Source organism: Cimex lectularius, unplaced genomic scaffold (assembly GCF_000648675.2).
Source record: "Cimex lectularius strain Harlan isolate CLEC.00 unplaced genomic scaffold, Clec_2.1 scaffold321, whole genome shotgun sequence".
Lineage (NCBI taxonomy): Eukaryota > Metazoa > Arthropoda > Insecta > Hemiptera > Cimicidae > Cimex > Cimex lectularius.
In genome coordinates this window covers 181,976-207,612 of record NW_019392921.1, presented here as the reverse complement: position 1 = coordinate 207,612, position 25,637 = coordinate 181,976, and the positions used below count along the sequence as shown (strand labels likewise).

The window sequence follows — 25,637 nt, the reverse complement described above, 5'->3', positions numbered from 1 at the left end:
TTTGCAGTCGAGGGCGAAGTTGGAAGGGGTTGGATTGCGGAAGGGATGCGGCCTGCTAGGTGGAAGGGATCAACCCAGGAAGAGTGAGGGTTGGGTTGGCTCTTCTACACAAATAATCACCCGCCTCCCGACACACCCAATCCAACGGGAGTGGGGAAAAAAGAAGGACCAAATTTGTCCTTGGTCAACCCCTAAAACTTGGCTCAGTCCCTCCTCGGACGTCGAGTGAGACTGGTCTCAGCTTGAGTGTGTGGTTGTTTTTCGAGTCAACGTCGACAAAGTGAGCCTTCACGACGATCCCCTGGAACTGGATATGGTCGTAATACTGTAAGTATCTTCTTTTTACTTTCTTTCCACGTTGAAATCACCGCTCTTCCCCATCGCCAGGACATTTCCCAAAAGCAATTATTTCAAGAAAATCAAAATTTTCAAATTATTATTACAGTCTCAGCGTTCATCACAGCTATTATATAACTCTTTATTCATTATATTTTCAAAGAAAGACAGTGAAAAAAAAGCAAGCATTGTTACTTGATAGAGTTAGGTAAAAACCTTGTGGTCATTAGACATAGTTTCTATCTGAAAATCAGCTTTTTAAAGGAAAAACCTTTTGCCTTAACATAGAGCAGATTGTACGACTTTAAGAGGAATAAATTTGGCTCACAAATATAAATACACTTTTTTTTTAATTGTTGGTAATTTCATACAATTTTTTTTGGGGGGGGGGAGCTTTTACTGCACAAAAATCCGGTCATTAGTGATAGGTAATTACTTTCCATTTGAAAAAAAACTGTTGGTGGTGCTTTTTTATTTTATTATTATCCTACAACTACATTCTTTTATATCTCGTTGTTTTTTGTTGTTTATTTTATGGGCTGGATCTCGTGTGCGAAAGGTTTTTCAAGAAATTTTTATTTTTATTTGAAATGGATTTCGCCAATTTCCCTTCCCCTCATCAGTCTTATAACGTTATATTATTACAGAAATCCTTGAAATCAGAAAACGAACTATATTATAATTTTAAAAAAAACACGGTTATGATTGAGTGTATCAATTCGGTAGTTGGAAAAAAGTCCTACTTACAAACTGTTTGTAGCAGTTACCCGGATTTTAAGCAGTCAAATGTAGAACTCTTTTTTGACGATGAGGATTTAAATATTTAAAATTTCGATAACTGTCAAACACCGCTTGTTTTTATATCTTAAGTTATCAATGTTGAAAATTTGAACATACTTTTATTGGTTGAAAAGTGTAATGAACATCGCAGCATTATTCTTAACATGAAGCCTGTATAAGTAATAAAAAAATCCATTTTGCAACAATTAATACTATCGTTCCTTTATTTAATTAACAATTTTTCGAACCATGATTTAATTGTATTATAAAAACAATGATTACCTGTTAAAATATTACGAATCGGTCCTTAACGCGAAGAAAATTGAAATCAACAAAGTTAATCGAGATGTTAATTATGAAGCTCTATTGTACCAAAATACAGGAGGGAAAGGTTTTATATCAAAATTCACTTTTAGAAAATTCTCGTCATTTTTTTCATTCAGTTGTAAAGGTTCGGGTTCAATTACTTTATGTCTGACTAATCTGGTGGACAAAGTTAAGAAAAAACAAACTACCCAAACTTTAGGAAGGATGCAAAGAATAGTAAACCTATGTTTCACAGTAGCAATGAAATAACCTGTCAATTGCATTAAAAACACTGCTAAACCTACCTCCATTAGAAATATTTATACAAGAAAAAGCGAGGAAAATCTTATTTAGGCTCCAGAAACCACAAATTGAGAGGAAAATCAACATTTCGGACACACAACAATAATTAATAAAACCTGACACCCGTTCATTGAGTTGGGGACTGACTGCATGATACCAAAACCACTCTTTACAAAATCCTATAAAGAAGAATTCAGAAGTAAATTAGACGCAGTGGTATGGTATACAGATGGCTCCAAAACAAAATAGAGTTACCGGGTGAGGCGTTTTCTATACAAGCCGAAAACATGACCAATCAAACCTATTAGGGAAGTACACCTCGGTCTTTCAGCTGTGCCTTAGAAAATCTTGAAAGAGGTTACACTGGCAAAAGGATCCTCATGGGATCGGATCGCCAAGCAGCTATTAAAACAGCATGTAAAAAAATCACAATCAAATTAGACAGTGAATATATTCAAAACTTGGAAAAACAATCTTGGAAGTCAGGACACAAAGGAATTTTAGGTAATCATCATCAATGGGTCCGGTTGAAAACTTCTCTCTTACATGGTAGTCCACCTTAACAGTTTCCAATTCTTTGATTTCTTTCATGCATACATAACGTTATAATAAACTCCATACTTGTTTAGGTCGAAAGTGGCCATCATATCCACTACAATGTTGTAATGACTTTCCCTGCTTCTTCCAGATTGGAATTGACGGATTTGGTCAAGACGAAATCAGAATCCTGTTTCAACCTGTAGACGTTAGGAAAATAATAAATTAATTTCTCTTTGAGCATGGTTGAGAGAATAAGAATGGTTATTGGCTTTTAATAATTGGTCTCGTGGCGCAAACCGTTATCAGATCGGGCGTTAAAGTCTCCAGAATAGGACGTTTCCTTTCTCTTGACGGGTGGTTGTGTGGAATATTGGCTTTATTTTGGGTTCTCTTTTAAAACAAAAAAATTCCATCCGCAGGCCAAGATATGTTGCAATAATCTTATGGAGATTTCCCCTCAACGGAAAATTCTGTCCACGTGTGTTTTTTTTAATGGTGACAGCCCGTGTAGGAAGAGAAATTATAAAGAAGATAGCATTCAAATGTTAAATCGTGGATAGACGCGAATCGTTTATCGACTGTGTTTTGCCAACAATTTTTCCGGAAATTTGCAGTGCATCGCTCCCTGATTTTTCTTAATCGCCGCGTCTATTAGTAAAAACAAAAACAGATCGGTCAATTCCATCCTAGGAGTCCGATATGATAACGAAATTTAAAAAAAAAGCCGATAAAACAAGACTCCTGTCTTTTAATAATAATACTAAACAAAGAAAACAATTTTTTTATTACATTTGTCATATTTATTTCATCCGATGAGTAAAGTCCGATTAGTATTATGGCTTGTAATTTTTGTAATGTCTCAAGAGGTGGTCCTAATACTTACCTAACGTCCTAATGCTTAAGTATAAAAATTAAATAATAAATAAGGACGTCAATAAAAATTAATATACCAAACAGAAGATTAATATTTTTGGGGATGGTTAGATGGATTTAGGGATGGTTACCATCCCCAAATATTTTTAAACCATTTTTCGAATTGTTTTTCACATTCTAATTAAACTAAAGTAATAATTACGTATAACTATATGCCGAATTAATGCCTTTTTTTAAGGTTTGTAACACAAATACAGTTTTCCCAAAAATTGCCAAAAAGACCCGTCTTTTTTCAATTCTTCATTTTTTTTTTAATCGATTTCAGTGGTTTCCACCTCTCTTTTTCTCTCTTATTTTCTAAAATTACAAAATGGTGTACGTTCCGTTGTTACAATGTTCATTTATAATTCTGACTGAAAAGAGATCTAGATTTAAATGCTTAAAATATGAATAACCAAAAAGAGTTTGTGAGTTGAACTAATCTTTTTCGATTAATAATACCTATACTCACCCCATCAAAACCATTTTTAATATTGTTTTTTTTTCTAATTTTATATACAATATATTATTAATATATGCATTCTTTCGAGCACTCACCTTGGTTTATTTGTGGAATATTATAACTTTATAAGGCCGACGAGGGGAGGCGGAATTCACCGAAATCAGATTACAAATAAAAAATAATTTTTTGAAAAAGAAAGATCTAGAATTGATAGAAAATATATATAAAGAATGCGGTTGTAGGCTAATAAAAGAAAAATCGATGGAGCGTCGGTGACCGCAACGGTTTAGGCGTTGACACGGCGCTCATCACTGTAAGGTAAAGGTCCCGAGTTCGAATCCAGCGGCCCTGCATTCTAACCAGACAAATGGGCTTTTTTTCAAAAACACCGAAACCTCGAGGATTGATCTCTGCTGTTGCGAACCCTCGTAAAAAAATTTAAAAAATTAATTAATTAATTTAAAAAAGTGATAGTTTGACGGAAAAAACCAATTTTTTTCTTTTTATAAAAATGCATTTAATATTCTTATGAAAAGAAATGGCCTATTACTAGTGGTCGAATTTTTGTGCATTTCAAAGCTCCTCAAAACTTTATAGCAAATTAGTAACAATTTAAAAAAATATATATTTTACGCAAGTGTGAAATTAAAATTTAAATAAAAAGGGTCCTAAAATCCGTAAAAATTGTACTTACTCGACTTTATTTAAATTTTGTTTTACACATAAAAAATGAATTATATTACAAAATAAGTAATAAATTATATCTAGCGATTACAGGAGGCTCTTGAAAGCGCCATAAAGAAATTTGAAATAGAGTGAAATTGCTTCAATTAAGGCAAATTCCAGCAATTAAGCTCAAAAAAGTGCAATGATGTTCAAAGGCCAATTTGAGAATAAGTATCATTCCTTAGAACGCGAATCGGATGTTGGTTTTGGAAAGCGGATAATTCAAGCAAAGCGAAATGTGCATTAACATTTTTTTTTAAAATCCTATGACCTATAACAATCCAATGTTAAAGGTGCGGCTTTGCTTTTACGCACTTCTCGTGAATTAATTGTTTTATCAACGACCTTCGTAGGTAACCGGGGTACGAGGCACGCGCCCGTCGCTTATCTCCTAGTTGGATCCCAACAACAATAAAAAAAAAAAACCGAGAAGAAACAATAACAGTAAATCATTATCCTCGGGTTGTAAACGTGACCCACTCGGCCAACAAAAGACAGCACGCCTCGTAAAAGCAAACAAAAGTCCGAAATGGAGCTCTCAATTTGACTGCCGTTTTATCGCCTGCCGATATTTCAATATTAAGGCAGATTTTAACATAAATTTTAAATTTTATTGCAAAGCGAATGGGAATTGAGAAGGAGAAAACATTGAAAATTTGAAGATAATCAAAAATATTTCGTCTGTATATATACATATATATATTTTTTTATTTTTTAAGAAATTGTCGACAATATTCCAGTATAATTTCATCATTTTGAACAATCGATCCAACAACTTTTGATGACTAGCGTTAAAAAAATTTGAAATATCTTATCCTAGATCGAGGAAGTAAATTTATGTAATAGGCGTACACGCTGGACGGTAAACACGGGATAAGAAAGGATTGATTGCCGGCTCCAGGATTTTCTAATCGTGAGTTTAGCCGTGATCAGCCGGTGGGTTAGAACATCCGGAATAGATCCGGCCCATCCTTATTTCACAAATGTACAATAAACGTGACGATTGCTGAAAACTCTCATAGTTCAGATATCGGGGGAATCCTTAATATTGTTTTAGCATTTTACCGGGTGATTATTTTTATCGAGAGTCGTACTGACAATTTTTTTTTTCGAAAGAGTCAAACTTCCTTCTATGGGACGAACCTGGAATGTGGTCGTTTCTGATCATTTTGGTCTGTCTACTCTAGCACTTTTGATCGTCATGACATGGTCTACAATACAAGTAACCCAACACTGAATATAGCGAGAAGCCAAAATGCGTCTGCCAGACCAAAAACAGACAGAAAAGCCCACACTCCCAAAATGAGGTATAATTAACTAATTTCCAAACAATGTTGGTATTTACATCGCTCTTTCGATTCATTGACAAAGAAATTGACTCGTTGAATATTTAAACTTTTATATTGTTAATCCCATTGATTGAAATATATCTTAAATTAATTTATTATCATTAATGCAAACACTTTTTAAACAATAATATTCATTAAACTACGTATATTAGAACAAAAAGCAACATACCAATAAAAAACAGTAATACCAAAACCATTTTTTATAAAAGTTAAAATAGTTTTTACAAAAAACATTTAACATGAAATGTTTAATACTATTTCCAATTTAATTTTTTTGTTTATTATTCCTTTTTTCCACATCCTACATGTATTTGTTAAATGTAATCAATGTTTGTAAATCCCAGGCCCTGAAGATGATCTCAATAAAGATCGAAACGTTGGCACGATAAAGAAAATGCTTTTCTGAAACCTACATCACACCAGACCGCATCTCACGATATAAGAATAATTTTTGTTTATTGTTTGAAAACATTTTGATTTTTTTTATGAAAAAGGAAATTGTAAATTAAACGTTACTTATTAATATTATTGGATGTTTCTGGAAATTACACCCACCAACGGTATCTATCTTATTCGTATTAAATTTATAATTTAATTATCTATATTTTATTTTAAAAGATATGACCATCTTGCATTAACAAGCATATTTAACAAATTTAATAGAAATAAGATGCGGATGATGGGTGTAAATTCCTGAAACATCCAATAAATGTTATAAGTAAGACTAAAAAACAAATAATAATATAAAAGTAATAAGTTACTTCCTTTTTATTAAAAAAAAAACACACGTGGAAATGTTTTCAGACAAAAATAAAATATTTTTGGTTTCTAAGGTTAAACTAACTTGTAAATGGTCAAAGCTGCTCATACTGCCAGGAATTAACAATAATTTTGCGTTAAATAAACATTTGTTCAGAGTACTTATTCGTCCGTTTAATACTTTGAAAAACCACGATTTTACGTTATGTACCTGGAGTTTGAACAATTTTTGTTTTAGCTTATGCGGTTAGTTTCTGTATTTACCCGAGGAAAGAAATCCACCCTTGGTCATATGGTTACTGACGTTTATGTAAACTTGTATCAATCAAACTGTTAGCAAATTTGCAAGCTAACCTATCTATTGTGTAGTCTGCATTCGTGAGTTTGTACCATTCTTCAAGTCCAAAGTTTGTCTGTCCTAAAACGTACATAGAACAATATAAACATTATTTGGAGATCTTGAGATGCGATCTGGTGTGACGCAGATTTTAGAAAAACATTTTCTTTATCGTGTCAACGTTTCGGTCTTTATTGAGATCATCTTCAGCAAATAAACACTTTCAGCCCTGAAGATGATCTCAATAAAGATCTAAACTCATTAAATTCACTAGTTTCGTGGTCCGCTTGACCAATTAATATCTTACAATTAATTAAGATTTTCAGTTGAGATAAAAAAGACAATGGCAAGAGCGGGATTCGAACCCACCATGTTCGGCACGATCAGCCGAAAATCGTGGATTCGAATCCCGCTCGTGCCATTGACTTTTTTATCTCAACTGAAAACCTTAAATAATTGTAAAATATCTAAACGTTGACACGATAAAGAAAATATTTTTCTAAAATCTACGTCACACCAGATCGCATCTCACGATCTCCAAATAATCATTGCTAACGGCCAATAAACACTACACAAATATAAATATGGTTATTTCAGACCTATTCATTAAGATTTTTAAAAAATAGTTAAATATGAAGCTTTACATATCAGCCTTTAATAAAACTATGTTCAAACATACCGGACATAGCTATTTAGGCATGTCATTTTATCCTTTGCTGCCGTTTCAATATCCAAGATGCCATTAATATGATAGCGTCCATCAATCCTGAAGGCGCCGGGTTTCCTGCTCTTCGGTTTATTCAATACAAGAGGGAGCAATTGGATCAATTCTATTCACGCCTGAGGGACACACACTTTTAATTCATTCTGGAGGAAATAAGAAATACCCCAAAAGAGAAAACTATCAAATTATTGACAATCTTTACAACTTAGCAAGAAAAAAATCTGATTAACGTAAAATATTAAACACATATTGATTTCAAACTATTTTTCCCATTTTAAACATTGGATTAGAAGGATAATTTATAGGGGGACTAAAATGAAAGACAAATCTCTTCAGATTCCGATTTCGGCCCCATCCTCATGTCGGCGATACGTGTCCATGTTGTATGTGCCGTCTCATGTGAGGTCTATACTCCTGAGAAGTTAATACACACTCGGCTGTAATAACAGGAGTGGTAGCGGACAAGGGAGCCGAAATAACAGTTGTCAAAGAAGACGATGAACGAGCTTATCTTCGGCCACAATATTAATTACCATCTCCCCAGGCACGCCCTGCCCTAACGGTAGCTCACGTCGATTCACAACTCATTCTCATTTACCTTTATTCATCTCTCGGGCTTTCGATACCGGTCTTCGGCAACATACCGATTCTCGCGATTATAGTAATTTTCAATCAGTACTTGCGGAGCCCCAAAAAAAACTGTGATGAAAAACTATGGTGAATAAAGTATAGAAGAAAAACAGGAGTTTGAAGAAATTAAGTATTTTTATTTACCTCGAAAAACATCGAAAATATTCAATTATAATGCATGATAGTTAAATAATAATAAAATTTATAAGTAAATAATGGAAATCTGAATCTGGAAGTCATAAGGTTCATTTTCTTTATTTTTATTTATTTATTTATTTTTTTTTGGTCTTACGATCTATGCATATTAATCATGTTGTCGAATTCTTGTATGTGTGTTCATATTTGGGGGGGGGGGTTATCGTGAAAAAAGGGCCAGAGGCGACGGTGGGAATCGAACCCACGACCGCGGCATCTATGAGCCAAGAGTCTCTCACGCTAACCACTCGGCAAAAAAACATAATCATTGTACTGGTGAGTATTATAAAGTTGTATTTTATTGTATTGTGTAAAAAACAACTCACCCAAAATACTGCAAGAAATGAAAGAACACAGAATATTGTGAAATTTCGTCTTGAGGTGCGTTAGCTCTTCCTTCTTTCGCTAATCTTGGCTGTCAATCTTCAGCGGTTGGTCAGCAGGTTGAAGCGAGAAAACCTAACCATTTCTGACAGACGTATTAATAATAATAATACGTAATAAAAACGTAAATAATGTCATAAGTTCAATGAAGTAAACGTAACTACAGCTTGGCTCTCTATCTTCAGCGGTTGGTCAGCAGGGCGTAGCGAGAAAACCTAAACATTTCTGACAGACGTATTAATAACAATTACAATTAATTAAGGTTTTTAGTTGAGATGAAAAAAAGTTAATGGAACGAGCGGGATTCGAACCCACGATCTTCGGCTTGATACGCCGCTGCTCTACCACTTGAGCTATCGTGACCTCGATCCACTCGGACATCAACTTCCTATCTCAACCCCACCTTATGAGTTTTCCCTCCTTTTTGCCATTTTCAAGGATCATCGAGGTCACGATAGCTCAAGTGGTAGAGCAGCGGCGTATCAAGCCGAAGATCGTGGGTTCGTATCCCGCTCGTGCCATTAACTTTTTTTCATCTCAACTAAAAACCTTAATTAATTCTAATGATTTAATTGGTCAAGCGGGCCACGAAATTAGTGAATTTAATTAATAACAATAATACGCAATAAAAATGTAAAAAACACCAAAACTTCAATGAAGTAAAATTTAAATTAATTTTTAGCTGTTCGTTCCACTAAGCTTAACGCCTGGCAGAAGTGAAAATTGGCAGATTAAAAAGACCGGAACAATCCAAACTATGAGCTTTTTTGGTCTAATACGACGCATCACTGAAGATGACGAGATGACAAAAGGCGACAGTCAAGCTCAGCGATAGACAGTCAAAGATGGTGGAAAACCAGCCGACTCCAAAAATGCACGCTTATATAAATTGTAACGTCCTGCTTTAGTTTATAAAACGAACGAACTCGTCAATTAACCCGTCGGTAAATAAATAGAGATCGATAAGTCTCAAACGGCCCGAGAAGCATAAACCAGAGTTGTATCCATCTGACTGGACGATTAATGTTTAAAATAGCGGAGTGTCGAAGGAAGCCGTATAACGTCGGGTGAAAAATTCGAATTCTAAAAGAATCAGAAGTAAGATTGTAAAGAAAACTTTTACCGGATAATAACAGGCCAGATTTGTTTCACCGGTTATAAATGAACCGGTTTTTATACATCCAATATCCCACAAGGTAACAATTAGTTATTCGGGGCCGGTAACAAACGATTTGTTATTCGATCCTGCACTTGTCTGTTGGTACGCACCTGTTAGCCCGGCAGTATTCGCCTTAGGAACTGCGAAGAGACGAAAGAGGTGCGTCTAGGAGACAGTCGACCGACAGCTGATAGACAGAGGATGGTAATGAGAGAAGAGGACAGGTGACAAGAGCTGAAAAAAGGACCGTGGGTTGAACGAAGCCAGGTGGAGTGAGATATGAAAACAATCGCATTTGGAGAAATGACATCTTTCACCTTTCTCCTCTAAGAGGGTTCTACAGTTGCAATTTTCGTTTATTAACAATAAACTGAGGTCATCGTATAAAAAATATTCCTACTGAGCAAGGATCATATTCAAAGGTTACAAAATTTCAAATATTGTTATAAACAAATACATTGTACTAATAATACATCCCAAAAGGAAAATAAAATCCCTTTGGCATAAACAAGTATCAACATGGTATGGAAGTAGGTTGACGAAGAAAGCAAAAAAAATTCTGAAATTTACATTTTAAAAAGCATTCTACAATCGTCTAATCCGTAGTCTAAATCTTTTTCTTCAGTTCTTTTAGTGTACAAACTGATAAAATTTGTTTATAGTAATTTTACTTTTCCAGAAACGAATCGGATACGTCAGGCATGACAGGATACCCGAGGATTTCCAGACACCAGGAATGGGATATCAATGATTCAAACGTACCGAGGGTAAGTGGAGCCTAAAAACAAAAATTTCAAAAATTAAAATTCTTGGATTCTCGGATTATTTTAAAGCTGTCTCACACCTGAGGCACATCTCGAGGATCCAGGTCTTTCTGCGTCTATTCGGATGAGTATTCAATCGTTAATTATCATCCCTGTTTGTTCAAAAACGAAAATGATTTTAAAGTATCGTAGATGAAGAAAGTAGAAAGAAGTTTCTTTCGTTAAAAAAACTACATAAAATTTTTCATAAATATACAAACTAAAGAAGTTTCAGTAGAGAGTTGAAATGCAGATAAAATATCTTTTCAAACTAAGAAAACTTAGATTGTTATAAATATAAGATTAATAGAAATCCATGAAGACAAGCAAACCTGCTGGAACAATACCACAGGCATGAGGCACGCCAAGAGATTCATAGAAGGGCCATCCGCAAAACCTACAAAGAAATTACTGGAAGGCAATCGCAACCAAGATTCTGGTAGGCCTCCTGACAGGGAACTGCCATTTAAGAAAGCACATGCACCGGATAGAAGTATAGACAGAAGAAACACTGTGCAGATATTGCCAGGAAGAGGAGGAGAATACATTTTATGTTTTTGGGAAGGTCTGTGTAGGTCCAGGTTCTTCCAACTGGGGCAGGAAAAACCACAAGCAATATCCTACACTATGGAGGTTGATTTACAACCTGAAGCTAGCCAGTTTGTTATAAAAAAACAGGGGAGGACAATCTACTCAGGCCGAGGTGCAGAAGGCCTTGTGGCCTCCTCTTTTATCCCTGTCCCTATGTAGACAAGCATCATCAGTTCCATCTCAAGCTACGAGCTCACTACTTATAAGTCTTCCTAAAATTGAAAAAGAAAAGAATGTGATTAGTCTGTAAATATATGTAATTTACAATTGCATAACCAAGATACTGTTTACTTCCACCTGCTTTGTTAAAATATTTGTCACTTAGTAGTTTATTTGGTTTTATGGTGCGTTTAAATCATGCACAAGCCGAAAGAACATTTCAACTCAAGAAGATCTTCACGTCCAGTTTACTGTTTAGAACATCTATTCATTTCGAACTATTAGCTGAGCATTCGAAAAATAGTCATTGCTAAAGTTTAATAAATTCTAATCCAGCTTTTGTGAAATTTGCAATAAATTACGGTCAGGCCTCAAGAATCGTTCATTCTGGATGTCAAACCTCACTCTTATCCGTCGAGCCTCTGAGGATGGGCTCGAGGGGTTATCAACAGCTATTTCATGTTGATGATTGCATTATTTTCATCAGTCCCAATTTCATGCCAATCATTAAGGGTGGTGGTTACTTGATATTTCTCCATCACCCTCGACACATATATAACTAATCATATTGAAGATCGATGAAGGTATTCGATATTCAGCCGTCGGCCCTCCCACACTACACATTACGCTAATAAATACATTCAGACTCAATAAGTAAGTATAATAAGTAGTATATGCTTACAAAGGTTGTCCCTTTTAGATGGTCTGGCCCAGCTGAATTTCTCTTGAACCAATGACGCTACCAAAAAAATTACAAATACGTGTTTAATCTTTTTTTAATCTAGTTTCAAATTTTTACCTTTTTTGGAGAAAAATAATACAAGGTACCTCTCAGGCCGTGTTTAACTTCAAAATTTCAAATACGACCCTATACACCCGGACAAATCATTTTAGAGGATTTTTTTACTCTGAAAACAATGGTGCAAATGGATATTAAATTGGTCAAAAAATGACAAATTTATGGCAACAAGTTTACCAAAACACATTTCCTTTGTTTCGTTGTTAATTCCAACAATTTGCTTCTTCACTAAAGTAAAAATTAATTGCCTTAATTAAATTATATCATATCAAACTTGCATTGTATGAGGGCAAATCTTAATTCCTGGAAGAAAATTTTAGAATATCATTACATTCAGTATTCCATCCAAAATTAACCGAATTTTTTTCGATCAACAGTGAGTTGATATGTTCGACTGCTTTATACGTAAAGTGATGGTATTGTGCGTCGTGCAGTCGAGTCGTACTCCCAGAAATTTCCTTCCTCCCAGGAAAGATACGGATCAGTTGCTGTTCCATCACCAAGAAACCGGCAGCATAATTTCAACGAGGAGCTGAATATTTTACTCCGTGTTCGCGAAATTCCGAATTCCTCTCTCCGAAATGTTGGGAGGTATTTCGGTTTTTCAAAAAATAAAGTTAGAGATGTACCCCGGACTTACAATTTTAAGCCGTATCGCCCTCATCTTGATTCCGATTATGACAGACGCCAAACGTTCCTTGCATAAATGTCGATTTGGGAGGCTGAAGAAAACGTTCTTCCATAGGTCCTATGGACTGATGAATCAGGTTCACCTCTAATGGCATTTGTGGTGTTCTCTGGGGTAATTAGAAAATTTCTGGGAGTACACCTCGACTGCACGACGCAATACCACCACTATCAATACAGCAGTCGTACAGATCAACTCGCTGTTGATCGAAAAAAATTCGTTTCATTTTGAATGGAATACCGAAACAAACGAATAAGTTGTGCCATAACTTTGTCATTTTTTGACCAAATTAAAATCCGACTGCACCATTGTTTTCAGAGTAATAAATCCTTTGAAATGATATGTCAGGATGTTTAGGGTTGTATTTGAAATTTTGAAGTTGAACTGGGCCTGAGATGCCCTGTATAATTTTTTTCCAAAAAAAGGTAATAATTTGAAACTAGATTAAAAAATATTAAACACTTTTTTTTTATTGGTCATTGGTCCAAGAAAAATTCAGCTGGGCCATCTAAAAAGGACCCTGTATAGTATGTGTATTATACACCGTGGAATACAGTTCCACGGTTGGAATTCANGTAATGCAATCTGTTTTTTGTTTTTTTATTTTTGTTTTTTTACGAGGGTTCGCAACAGCAGAGGTCATATCAACCCTCAGGGTGCCGGTGTTTTTGAAAAAAAGCCCATTTGTAAGTATGTCGGGTTCGAAAGCATGGGCGATGGATTCGAACCCGGGTCCTTTTTACCTTACAGTGATGAGCGCCGTGTCAACGCTTAAACCGTTGCGGCCACCGACGCCCCCGACTACAATTTTTAACAATTACTTAATGTTTTATTTAAACGTAATTAATTCCAAGTAGCCAAAGTAGCACCCCCATTATTTAAGTATTATTGACTTTCGTCTCCTAGAAGACAATAGATAGACCAGTGGTCATTAATAAGCGCCTGTAATTGCAATGCACCCAAAATATAAGAGGAAATTAATTATTTGGCGTCTCTGGATGGATGTAGATAGAAAAGACGATAGTGGCCGTTGAGGATGAGAGACGCCAATGTGGGTGTGGATTTAGATCCCCTTCTCTGGAAAAGGCCGTTACATTTGCAAATCAAATACCAAACCCATTGTTATCTTTCACCCAATTAATGAAATTATAATTTCTAGATATCGAAACGCATATTGAAGAATGATCTGCCTTTACAAATCCCCGGGACTTAATTTATAACTTTATTGTTTATTTCCATAGAATTGATGTTTCATTAATAACAACATGGGTGGTTCAGGCCTCGGGGTGATTACAAATCAATTTATTATTCATAATAATTACAGGTGAATAAATCCCGGTATATCGGTTGTCAGAAAGTCTAAACTATTTCAAAAAACTTCCGATTGGTCAGTTTCAAAAGGTAAATCAATGAGTTGAAATTTCTACAATACTTCTACAAAAACACAAGGATTAAAGAACAACACCGTTACTGTACATCTGAACATAATAAATATAAAATCTTGGTAAATCGGAAATATATCAAGTAATATTGTAATCAATATCATGAAAATATTACAATTAATTAAGGTTTTTAGTTGAGATGAAAAAAAGTTAATGGCACGAGCGGGATTCGAACCCACGATCTTCGGCTAGATACGCTAATGCTCTACCACTTGAGCTATCGTGACCTCGATCCACTCGGACACCAACTTCCTATCTCAACCCCACCTTATGACCCACCTTGAAAAATGTCAAAAAGGAGGGAAAACTCATAAGGTGGGGTTGAGATAGGAAGTTGGTGTCCGAGTGGATCGAGGTCACGATAGCTCAAGTGGTAGAGCAGCGGCGTATCTAGCCGGATCGTGGGTTCGATCCCGCTTGTGCCATTAACTTTTTTTTCATCTCAACTAAAAACCTTAATTAATTGTAATTATTTAATTGGTCAAGCGGACCACGAAATTAGTGAACTTAAAGAAATCATGAAAATATATGAACAACTCTAAAGTTCTTTTGGGGTATTCAAAGTATACATTTTGAGATAAGAATGATTTGAAAAAATAATCCATTATATTTCGTGATCCGATTGACTAAATAACATCTTTCAATTAATTAATCATTATGTAAGGTATTGTTTGAAATGAAAAAGCTAGTGTCACGAGCAGGATTCGAACGCAAGACCTTCGGCTAAATACGCCACTGCTCTACCACTTGAGCTAGCTCTACCATTTCAAATTTTCCCTCCTTTTTGCCATTTTTCAAATGCGGCGATAAATGAAATGGCCACAGAGAGCTTTAGTGAAGATATACTTAATTTAACATTACATTTATTAGATTTTGTGGTCCAATTGGCCAATAACTTCTTTCAATTAATTAATCTTTATGTAAGGTATTGGTTGAAATGAAAAAGCTAGTGTCACGAGCGGGATTCGAACCCACGACCATCGGCTAAANTATATATGAATTTATAGGTGTGTGTGTGTGTGTGTGTGCTAATGTCAGGGGGGATTCACAAGCTTTCTGTCAAAAGATGTTCTTTTCCCGGCTAGACTGTGCCAATTGCCCCGCATTCCTGGCTATCTGTTGAACTGAAAACACCTCATGAAAAATCATGATTATGGCCGTATGAATAAGTCTAAACACCAGATGGGGACTTCGTTAAGCTCTCAATTGCCTTCTGAAAGAACCACCCTCACCAATAAGAATGCGCCACCAATTGAAACCAATTGACGCTGTTGGTAGGGGCGGCCGGCTTTGATCCCTCGTTTTCCTTCGTAATTGATGACCGTGGAATAAAGAAAGAAAAAAAAATCTTTAACAAAAAAAAGTCTTTTATTAGTTAATTATGACTGATCTCGGAAATTGATCTCGTCTCGTCTGAATTAAAAGATAAGGAGGGGAAACCTGAAGAATAAGAATCGCTACTGCACAATTTTGGAAATGTTATATCCAGATGGGTTTGCTCATTGAATGCTTTTGAAAATTGGTTGTAAGTAATTGTTTTTAAGTTAACATTCTGAATAGGCTGTTCTGAAATGTCTCTAATTTCAGTCGTTTATAACATACTAAACGGTTGACAGATACATACAGGTTAACAATGATCAGTTAACAAAGTGAACAGTTAATCGTATATGCAGGTTCAAAAGTAGAAAGTGCTAGTGCGCTGTAAACAGTCTTTCATCGTATATAGCCAAACCTGAAGTCACCCCAATCTTTTCAAAACTTGCACCCATTGGTTGACTCCGCAAAACCATATTTTTTCAAACTTTGATGAGAAACTGCCACCACACTTTATTATACTGTGTTTACTTCTAAAGACAATGGACTGTATATTGTTAATACGTAATTATAAAAGCTGTATAATACTCATAGTAATAATGATTTTTTTTTTTATATATACCGTCGGAAATTTACAAATCATCCATGTTGGTTACAGGTGGTGGAATATAACAGGTTCGAAGAATGGGCAGACGGTCATTGCAGACTGGTTTATCCACCGGAGTCTGAAGAAGGAAAGCGGCATTCATCGGGTTGGGCGATGAGGAACACCAACAATCACAACGTCCACATACTTAAAAAGTCTTGCCTCGGCGTGCTCGTCTGTTCCAGGCGGTGCATCCTCCCTAACGGCGAATCAGTCCACCTACGACCTGCCATATGTGATAAAGCCCGAAAAAAGCAACAAGGTAAAAACATCGATTTATCCCGGTTGCGTTTCGTTCGGAGTACGAATATCGCTCTTTTTTTAGGTAAACCTTGCCCCAACCGGTTGTGCAACGGTAGGTTGGAGATTCTACCCTGCAGAGGACACTGCGGCTACCCAGTCACCCATTTCTGGAGGCACACGGAGCACGCGATTTTCTTCCAAGCGAAGGGGGTTCACGACCACCAGAGACCGGAGGCCAAATCGACGTCGGAAGCGAGGAGATCTCTAGGTGCCGGAAGAAGGGTCAGAGGTTTGGCAGTAATGCTATCCAAAGAGACTTCGTTAAGCAGTAAGGTAAGAACACACAAACCAATGTTCACAGAGCCACTTCAAAACCGACTCTGGTCATATTTCTGGCTTAAAACATCATTGACAAGTTAATGATAGGAAGTGAATGTATTACTCCAAACAAACTAGATTTTTTATCATTTTAATAAAAACTCAGGGATGCCAGTTTTACCATACACGTATTGGTAACATAGTGACGAGATCTAGATTAAGTTTAAATTACTAGTTCTTACGCACCGCGACTAATATTAGTGTTTTGTGCACCCCATCTTGTCTTGGGCTCTTCGTTAAACTTAAGATTTTTTACCAGAACCTTGTTAAGTGCTTCCATGTGTCTAGTTTAAATCTTGGCTTTTCCTCACCCAGGAGTAAACACCTCAATCTGTACAGGCCTTTTCACCAACAGAGGAGATGATTTCTGTTTCTTTTCTTCCTGGCAATGTTTGCACAGTTTCGGTCCTGGTTCTACGAGCACATATGCCTCCGGAGTAAGCAGTGCCCAGTCGCAACCTACTATCCTTCCAGCCCTAACGTCCTGAGTTTAGTTGATGCAGTTTTGATTCTGCGATTGTCCTTTTATGGGCTGTTTTTCCACTCTGTCCTGGGGTAAAATAATAGATTTATTATTGAACTGATCCTTAGCCTCTAATGGCCGATCATGCCCTGACAGGACTAGTGAAGATCCCAATCGACTTGCTTCCTTTCTTTCACTTGTACGATGTTAAGCAGAAAACAAAGGAATTACAATTGGTTTAAAACCTTGGTGTTATTTCAATCTGTAGGTCAACAAAGTCGAGTGTAAGGAGATCGGATCTATCAATTTTCAGATTTGATTCATGCTTTATTTTACACAAAGTTGGATGAGGAATGGTAGAATCTTATAAACAAACAGTTTGAAATTTGAAAACAGAAATTGCCAGTTAACACGAGGTTAGGGGCGACGGTGGCCGCAACGGTTTAGGCGTTGACGCGGCGCTCATCACTGTGAGGTAAAGGTCCTGGGTTCGAATCCAGCGGCCCTGCATTCGAACCCGACATACTTACAAATGGGCTTTTTTTTCAAAAACACCGGCACCCCGAGGGTTGATATAACCTCTGCTGTTAGGAACCCTCGTAAAAATAAATAAAAAAACACGAGGTCAAACATGAACCAATTGGACCCTTCTATGTAAGCAGTTGGATAGTGCTTTTATGTTAAATCATTAGAGAAGACAATTGGACTCCTAACCTTTAATAACTTTCGAATAGAATGCCATCTGAATAACTGAATAAAGAGCCAAAGGGGAAGAATTAACCAACTTACTCCTGATGCGACTGTTTATTTTATGATTCATGTATTCCTCCCACGCCACGGGCTTCCAACCGGCTCGTCTCAGTCAATCCGGCGGTGTTTCGGGAGCGTTACGGCCGACGAAAGGAAACGACCATGGCCAGACCATAAGTCACATCTCAAATCATACGGTCCGTAATTGATTTATACGCGACCGTCTAAAAGGAGAAAGTGGGATGTCTTTTAGCGGGGGGAGAATCTCCAATCCTCAGGTCATCTCATCTCTCCACCTAGTCAATCGAAAAACTCCTAAGTTAGTTAACATTTTGTGAGAAAAAAACAAACAAAAAATTGCATATTTAAATATTACAACAGCGATAAGTAACCAGAAAATAAATCGTTTCTACTTTTTTTTTCATTGTTTGTAAATTTTTCATTGAAAAATTCTGATTTTTTGGCTTATTTATAACAATGTTTAGCCAGAATTTAAGGCACAGATTTTTTTTCTGTTTACTTAGATCAGTATTTTAGCTATTTTTTAGATGAAAAATATCTTTCCTGTCAAACAAATTTTTATATTTGTATAAACTAGTAGCAGAAACTTGCAAGTATTCAAAAACGCGGCAAGCTGTCCAATAAATCAAAATGTAATAATCAATAATAACGCAAATCCCTAATATTTATGGCAGTCGAAGATAAAGCTATTAAATTTCTAACGTTTCCTCACCGATTCGAGAAAGAGGAAAGCCCATTTAAATCAATGTTCACCCTAAGGGGCCTTATGAAGGAAAGTGTATGCTAAACGATGATTTCTGATTGACCTGAAATATTAATTACGATTGCACTTGTTGAAAATTTCCTATGAATCGATTATCTAAGCTGGAATTCGAAATGCGATGCGGGTGAACCGAGAGAAACGCAAATTAGAAAGTGCGGAGGTCGGATTTTCGGGGAGGTCCTTAATCGGAGCGAAAAGTAACGATTGCCGAGAAGAGGGATGACAGGTCCTAATTTCCGATCCTATGTCCTCTTGTGTGTTTAACAACAGCTTCGTGATTTCACACGCTGGTCAAACATACAAGAAACCCAATAATTGTGGGTTTTTGGTAAGGTTAAACGGCCAAAAATTTGACGTAAAATGGTGCTAAGACATTAGATTCGAACCATCTCCTTTTTAAGTTATAAATTTCAAAAAGCATTTCATTATATAAGTTTCATTCAACTAATTTGGTAAGCTTAAGACGAAACTTTCATTGTTAAAAGTCAATCGATTTCAGTATATTTTATAACTGTTTTTATCTCATAAATAAAATTTACATGATTCACTTTTAATTCAGTGGTTAACTAATATCATACCACAGAGCTCACAATGAAATCTAGCAATTTTAATTCAGCCTGTGAAGATCAATGCAACATACTCTAATTTAAAAGATATTCACGCAAACTATGCTAATCGTGTTAAATGTGACACGCAAGTCTGCCATTATGATAGATGTACCTTCCGCAGTACCGCCACCAAGTGGCATATCAAAATAATACAAATTTATTTGCCCTCATTTCTATCCTTAATATCATTGAATGCATGCTAATTGGTTTACAAAATTGTTAATAAACAAAAATCAATAATTTTTTTTGACATTCTATATAATTTGTATAACCTGATAGACATTCGACGCTCGGTCTGGATTCTGCTAACCGTTGTGCCAGTTTAGTAAACTCTACTAAATTTAAGATTGAAGTCACGATAGATCAAGTGGTAGAGTAGCGGCGTATTGAGCCGAAGGTTGTGTGTTCGAAACCCGCTCGTGCCATTGACTTTTTAGGGGCGTCGGTGGCCGCAACGGTTTAGCGTTGACACGGCGCTCATCACAGTAACGTAAAGGTCCAGGTTCGAATCCAGCGGCCCTGCAATCGAGCCCGACATACTTACAAATGGGCTTTTTTTTCAAAAACACCGGCACCCCGAGGGTTGATATAACCTCTGCTGTTGCGAACCCTCGTAAAAAAAAAAAAATAAATAAATAATAATAAAAAGTTTAAGATTCACATTACTTATGAAGTAGTAGCTTATATTGTTTTTATTTAAAACATTTATTACAATATTATGTAACCTTATTTGGATTGGGCAACTCGAATGGGGTGAGAGGAGAATTTATCGTAGAAAATGGAAAATGTTTTCGAGATTATTTTTTTGCACGAGATTTTGAGGTCATAGTGAAAGGTAATGTTGGAAATATATAAAGAGCATTGACAATGATTCTGAGAATTTTGGATTGGAAGGGCTGTATTCTTTGGATGTTGAAAAGTTTAGAGGTGCCCCACAATTTTAACCGTACGTCCAGATTGGTTTTAGTACTGTCTTGTAGCTTGTCGGTTTGTTTTTAGTTGATCTATAATAGCAATTGATATATAATGTAATATGTAATGAGTTGAATTTACAAATGAAATCACGTGTTGTGAGAAGATTTAACAACCATTGATGTTCTAAGACTAATCCTCGTTTATCTATTCTTCTGTCGTCTGGTGGAATTATAAGAGTAGTTTCTAATGATTGGTCAATTCGAATGGGGTGAGAGGAAAATTTATCGTGGAAAATGGAAACTGTTTGGGAGATTATTTTTTTGCACGAGAATTTGAGGTCATTGTGAAAGGTGATGTTGGAGACATAGTAAAGAGCGTAGACTATGATTCTGAGAACTTGGGATTGGAAGGACTGAATTAATGGGGTGTTGAAAGTTTAGAGGTGTTCCATAGTTCTAACCCGTACGTCCAGTTTGGTTTTAGTATTGTCTTGTAGATTCACTAATTTCGTGGTCCGCTTGACCAATTAATATCTTACAATTAATTAAGGTTTTCAGTTGAGATAAAAAAGTGAATGGCACGAGCGGGATTCGAACCTAAGATCTTCGGCTTGACACGCCGCTGCTCTACCACTTGAGCTATCGTGACCTCGATCACTCGGACACCAACCTCCCATCTCAAATTCAAAAGGTGTGGACAGGTTGGTGTCCAACTGGAGCGGCGTATCAAGCCGAAGATCGTGGGTTCGAATCCCCCTCGTGCCATTGACTTTTTTATCTCAACTGAAAACCTTAATTAATTGTCTTGTAGGTTGTCAGTTTGTTTTTAGTTGAAATGTTAGATTTCGTGACTGTAGTCTGTAAAGTAATCCGAAACGTTGGTTTAACGCCTGTCGTTTTAGTCGTTTGTTGGTTTCAGGTTAGCCTTAAAGTCGTTTTAGTCGTGTGTGTTGGTTCCAGGTTAGCCTTAAGCCTAGATGGGTGTAGTCTGTATTTAGGATGGGAGTATTATTGAAGATTATTTATGAGAGGTTTATGCCTCGAAGGATGAATGATTCATGCTGCTGCAGGATACTTTTGCTCGTGGAAGCAATCGTTGGTCGGGATGGGAGGATAGCACAGCTGAGTCGTCGGCAAAGGATGCAAGGATGAAGGAGGTTGTTTATAATAGAAGCATCTACAAATGAACGGAAGTGATAGTAAAAAAAATTTAGGATCAAAAAGCGTTCACAGAAGGAGAAAATTGAATTCCACCAAGGCACATTGAAACCGCTAATCTAATAACTCTGGTTTTTTTTTCTTAGAACACAAAACTTACTGGAAAATCTATGAATAACCTACCTGAAGACTGTTTAGTTAACTGCAATTGATGAAAATTTCAAAAGGTCCTTCCCATATTCCTATTAATAGCAGAATAATACATTTAGCAAGACACAACGGTTGTCTACACATGGTTGTCTCATATCACAAAAATAATCCGAAATTTGAACAGTTTTATGTTTTCACTGGCTTTCATTGAAATAAATAAAAAACTAGAAGATGTTTGCTCATTTTGCAAGATACAAGAATATTAACAAAGAAATGTTTATACATTCATCCAAAATGTTGTACATTAAGAGACCAAGTTTAGAGCTTCCATCGATTTTAGAGCGCCAAGGCGAATGCACCAAAATTTGACTTCAATCTGAACAGTGTAATTGTCAGAATGCTCAAGTCTGTATGTTTCATTGTTTCTAACGCAAATTTATTAAGATGGGGTGAATTGACCGTTAACCGATTTCCTGCATGCAGCCGGTGAGACGTGTATGACCTTTGGGTCTGCACGGTCGCTATTCTTAAACCAATCATGCGAATAAGCCTTTCTCACTCCCCTCCTCATCAGGGAGCGCACACAGCATGAATCGGACCAGATTCTTGCCGGGGATAGAAATAAATTGATACCCGTGTAATAGTCTAGCCTACCAAGGCACAGGTTGTAACATTGACGCTTCCACTTTAATTTGTCAGGTTTCGACGTAAAGGAAAATTCTTGTCGATTTATACTATTTTGCCTTCATTTTGACTAGACGAATTTTTTAATTTTATATTGACTTCATCGATCAAAATCAATTAATATCAATTAATTTGTATATTTTCTTTCCAGCTCCTCTCTCTTCGTGATGTTAAAAGACCATCTTGTGAAATCGAATCGGCTATCCAAAGGCAAATCATGCCACCACCCATTTTGCCAGATGACAAAGGTAATTCTTTGATTTACAAAAGTATACCTGAACTTGACTTGAAACTTTAATTTTTTTTAAATCCATTAGAACTTACAACTTCCGAATTTCCAGAAACACACAATACTAAAATAGGAAAAATTCCATTCATTGTTCTTCTCCTTTCATAAAACAAGCAATTATCTTTAAAAATTAATCAAACGAAAAATTACATTGTATTAAATTATATTGTACATGATAATAATTATTATGTAATATAATCTCGGATGATGCTAATAAATGGATTACTCAGGTTACTCATGCTCCTGTCCTCCCTTCGAGTGCGTTTGTGGCGTGGAGGAGAACACCGAGCTTTACCTGCCGCCTGAGGTGGACACAAGCCATCAGCTGGAATGGTACAACCAGCAGCATCAGCACCAATACAACAACAACAACAATCACGGACATCACAACGTTCACCATTCGGAGGAGAGCGGCGTACAGCCTTTGGACCCGTACTTCCCTCCGCAGCCTCCAGCTCCGTTGTACGTGCAGGAACACGACCTCTACGGACTGCCTCCAGCTAGCAACGACTTGTTCCAGCAACCGTCGTTTCAAAACGGCCAGATGGACTGCGTAGGTGGATCGCCGCCAACACTTTTGGACCTTGGGTCTGGAACCATACACAGGCCCATTAAAGAAGAATGGTCCCTCAGCGAAAGACAGGTAAAAAGAAAATTGAAAAATACTCATTATTTATTTCTTAATCAGTAACACTATTGTTTGGATCAATATAAAAATAAATTTGGGTGTGGACAATATTTTTTTTTCCAAGATGGAAGAAGGTTGTTGCTTGGTCATGCGGCTTGTCAATGCAAATCTTTTAAAAGAAACTATACATAATGACAAATTGATTAATCTTTATGTAAGGTATTGGTTGAGTTAAAAAAGTCACTGTCACAAGTGGGATTCGAACCCACGACCTTCGGCTAAATATGCCGCTGCTCTACCACTTGAGCTATCGTGACTTCGATCCACTCGGACACCAACTCTCAACCCACCTTTTGAATTTTCCCTCCTTTTTGCCATTTCTTATTTGGTCAATCGAACCATGAAATCTAATGGATTTAATAATGACAAATTTCCATTTAAAAAAATAAATAAATAAAATGCTGATGGGTGTAAATTTTCGAAATGTCCAAAAAATTTAACGCAAAAATTAAACAAAAAATTATAAAAAACCACATTTTTTAACACAAATTATAAATATAAAAAGACAATAAGTATTTTAAAAAATCCACATTACATAATAAAACATCAAATATTACATAATTTATATAAAAATTAACTTTTTTTATTCCTAGGTCACGGGATCTTATCAGGAAGAATCCAAGTGGTTTCCAAGCGATCCTTTCGCGGATTTGGACGTGCTCACGGGCGACTCGTCGATGACGGAATCATCGTGGGCTTCGTCTCAGGAATCCAATCATCACAACACAGAGCTGATCAAAAGCTGGTACCCAGCGGAACAGCCGGTGGTTCAACAGGACCTCAAAAACTCCTGGGCAATACACCAGGACCCTTCGAGCCCCCAGGACACCCTCAAATCTCCATCGCACGACCCCTTTTTCCAATTTTCCTATTACCAGCCTATCAGTTTATAATACCATAAACGTTGTAATTTGCCACCGAAATCATTCTGTAGATAAGAGCCATTGTTCCAACTTCCTATTGTAAATACACTCGATGTATATATTGTAATTTTAAATTTAAAAATCGTTCTTTTCTTTTTCGTATTTTTCGTTTTATTTACCCCATTGTGGTCATGTCCGTCAAATTATTCTCAAAAAGACTAAAACGGTACAACCAAATAAAAATCTAGGCTGCATATTTCTCAAATTAAACAGAAATTTCAATTGTTTACTGAAGTTACGATGGTAGTGTTGCACACATTTATAAAAAAGTCGTTTTACCCACCCAGTTACACTTCTAATTGTATCAACCTACAACATAAGTTTGCTCATGAAATACATGGGAAAAATTTCTAATATGGCAGATTCACGCCTTCCTAAAATAGTGACAACACAAACCATAAAGAAGATGGATTTGTTGAGTAAAAGATTGGACATCTCTGGCTGACAAGTACGGTGATTCCAATGATTTGGATTCCTTCAAACCGAACGTATTACAAGTTGTGAAAAAGATATTGTCGGGGTTCAAAGAGGAAAAGAACGCTTCTTTCGCTCAAGAGCGGTGACTTCAGAAAACTTTACACTTTATGGAGAACCGGCTCCAGGTGTGAAGTGCGCGACGAAGGGAACCTGTAATGGATTTATACACGAAAGATGCTTATTTAGACAGCCCGACAGATTTTTTAAGCAGTAGTCAGAAGTTGTTTTGGATATTAACATAGATAGCTTTATAGCGAGTAGCCAAGTATTTTGTCATCTGATTCCAGCCATGATCATCCAGGAGTCCAATAGCCTCATCCAGCATAAGTGTTAGGCAGTTGAAAGGAAATGAAGTCGCTCGTGTAAGACAAGTACACAGAAAGTGGTACAGATCTCGCTGTAGGAGAGAACATAGCTCCGAAATAGTAGTTGTTTAACTTATGGGGTGAACTTGTCATTTTTAAAGTTAAACAACAACTATTTCGGAGCTATGTTCTCTCCTACAGCGAGAAGACCTATTCCACTTTCTGTGTACTTGTTTTACACGAGCGACTTCATTTCCTTTCAACTGCCTAACACTTATGCTGGATGAGGCTATTGGACTCCTGGATGGTCATGGCTGGAATCAGATGACAAAATACTTGGCTACTCGCTATAGAGCTATCTTTGTTAAGGTCCCAAACAACTTCTGACTACTGCTTAATAAATAGAAAAAATAAATAAATTTAAATAAAAAATGCTCAAGTCAATTGGTTTATTTGTTTACATTTTTTTAAAGTTTTG

At 36.4% G+C, this 25,637-nt stretch overlaps 1 protein-coding gene across 1 annotated transcript; it reads left to right on the top strand.

Annotated features, from left to right (window-relative positions):
• Nucleotides 1-213: 213 nt before the first annotated feature.
• On the top strand, nt 214-24,479 carry LOC106673156. Its single transcript, XM_014405171.2, has 7 exons — nt 214-327; nt 10,583-10,670; nt 16,358-16,607; nt 16,671-16,921; nt 22,629-22,725; nt 22,997-23,409; nt 24,048-24,479. Exons 1-7 carry the CDS (start codon nt 314-316, stop codon nt 24,345-24,347), a joined length of 1,413 nt encoding a protein of 470 aa, XP_014260657.1. The 5' UTR covers nt 214-313; the 3' UTR covers nt 24,348-24,479.
• The last annotated feature ends 1,158 nt before the right edge of the window (nt 24,480-25,637 follow it).

Excerpts from the sequence above, each read along its gene's own strand:
- LOC106673156 (XM_014405171.2), top strand. Across the intron at positions 16,608-16,670 it reads AGCCCGAAAAAAGCAACAAG|GTAAACCTTGCCCCAACCGG; the intron begins GTAAAAACATCG and ends CTCTTTTTTTAG. Across the intron at positions 16,922-22,628 it reads AGACTTCGTTAAGCAGTAAG|CTCCTCTCTCTTCGTGATGT; the intron begins GTAAGAACACAC and ends TTTTCTTTCCAG.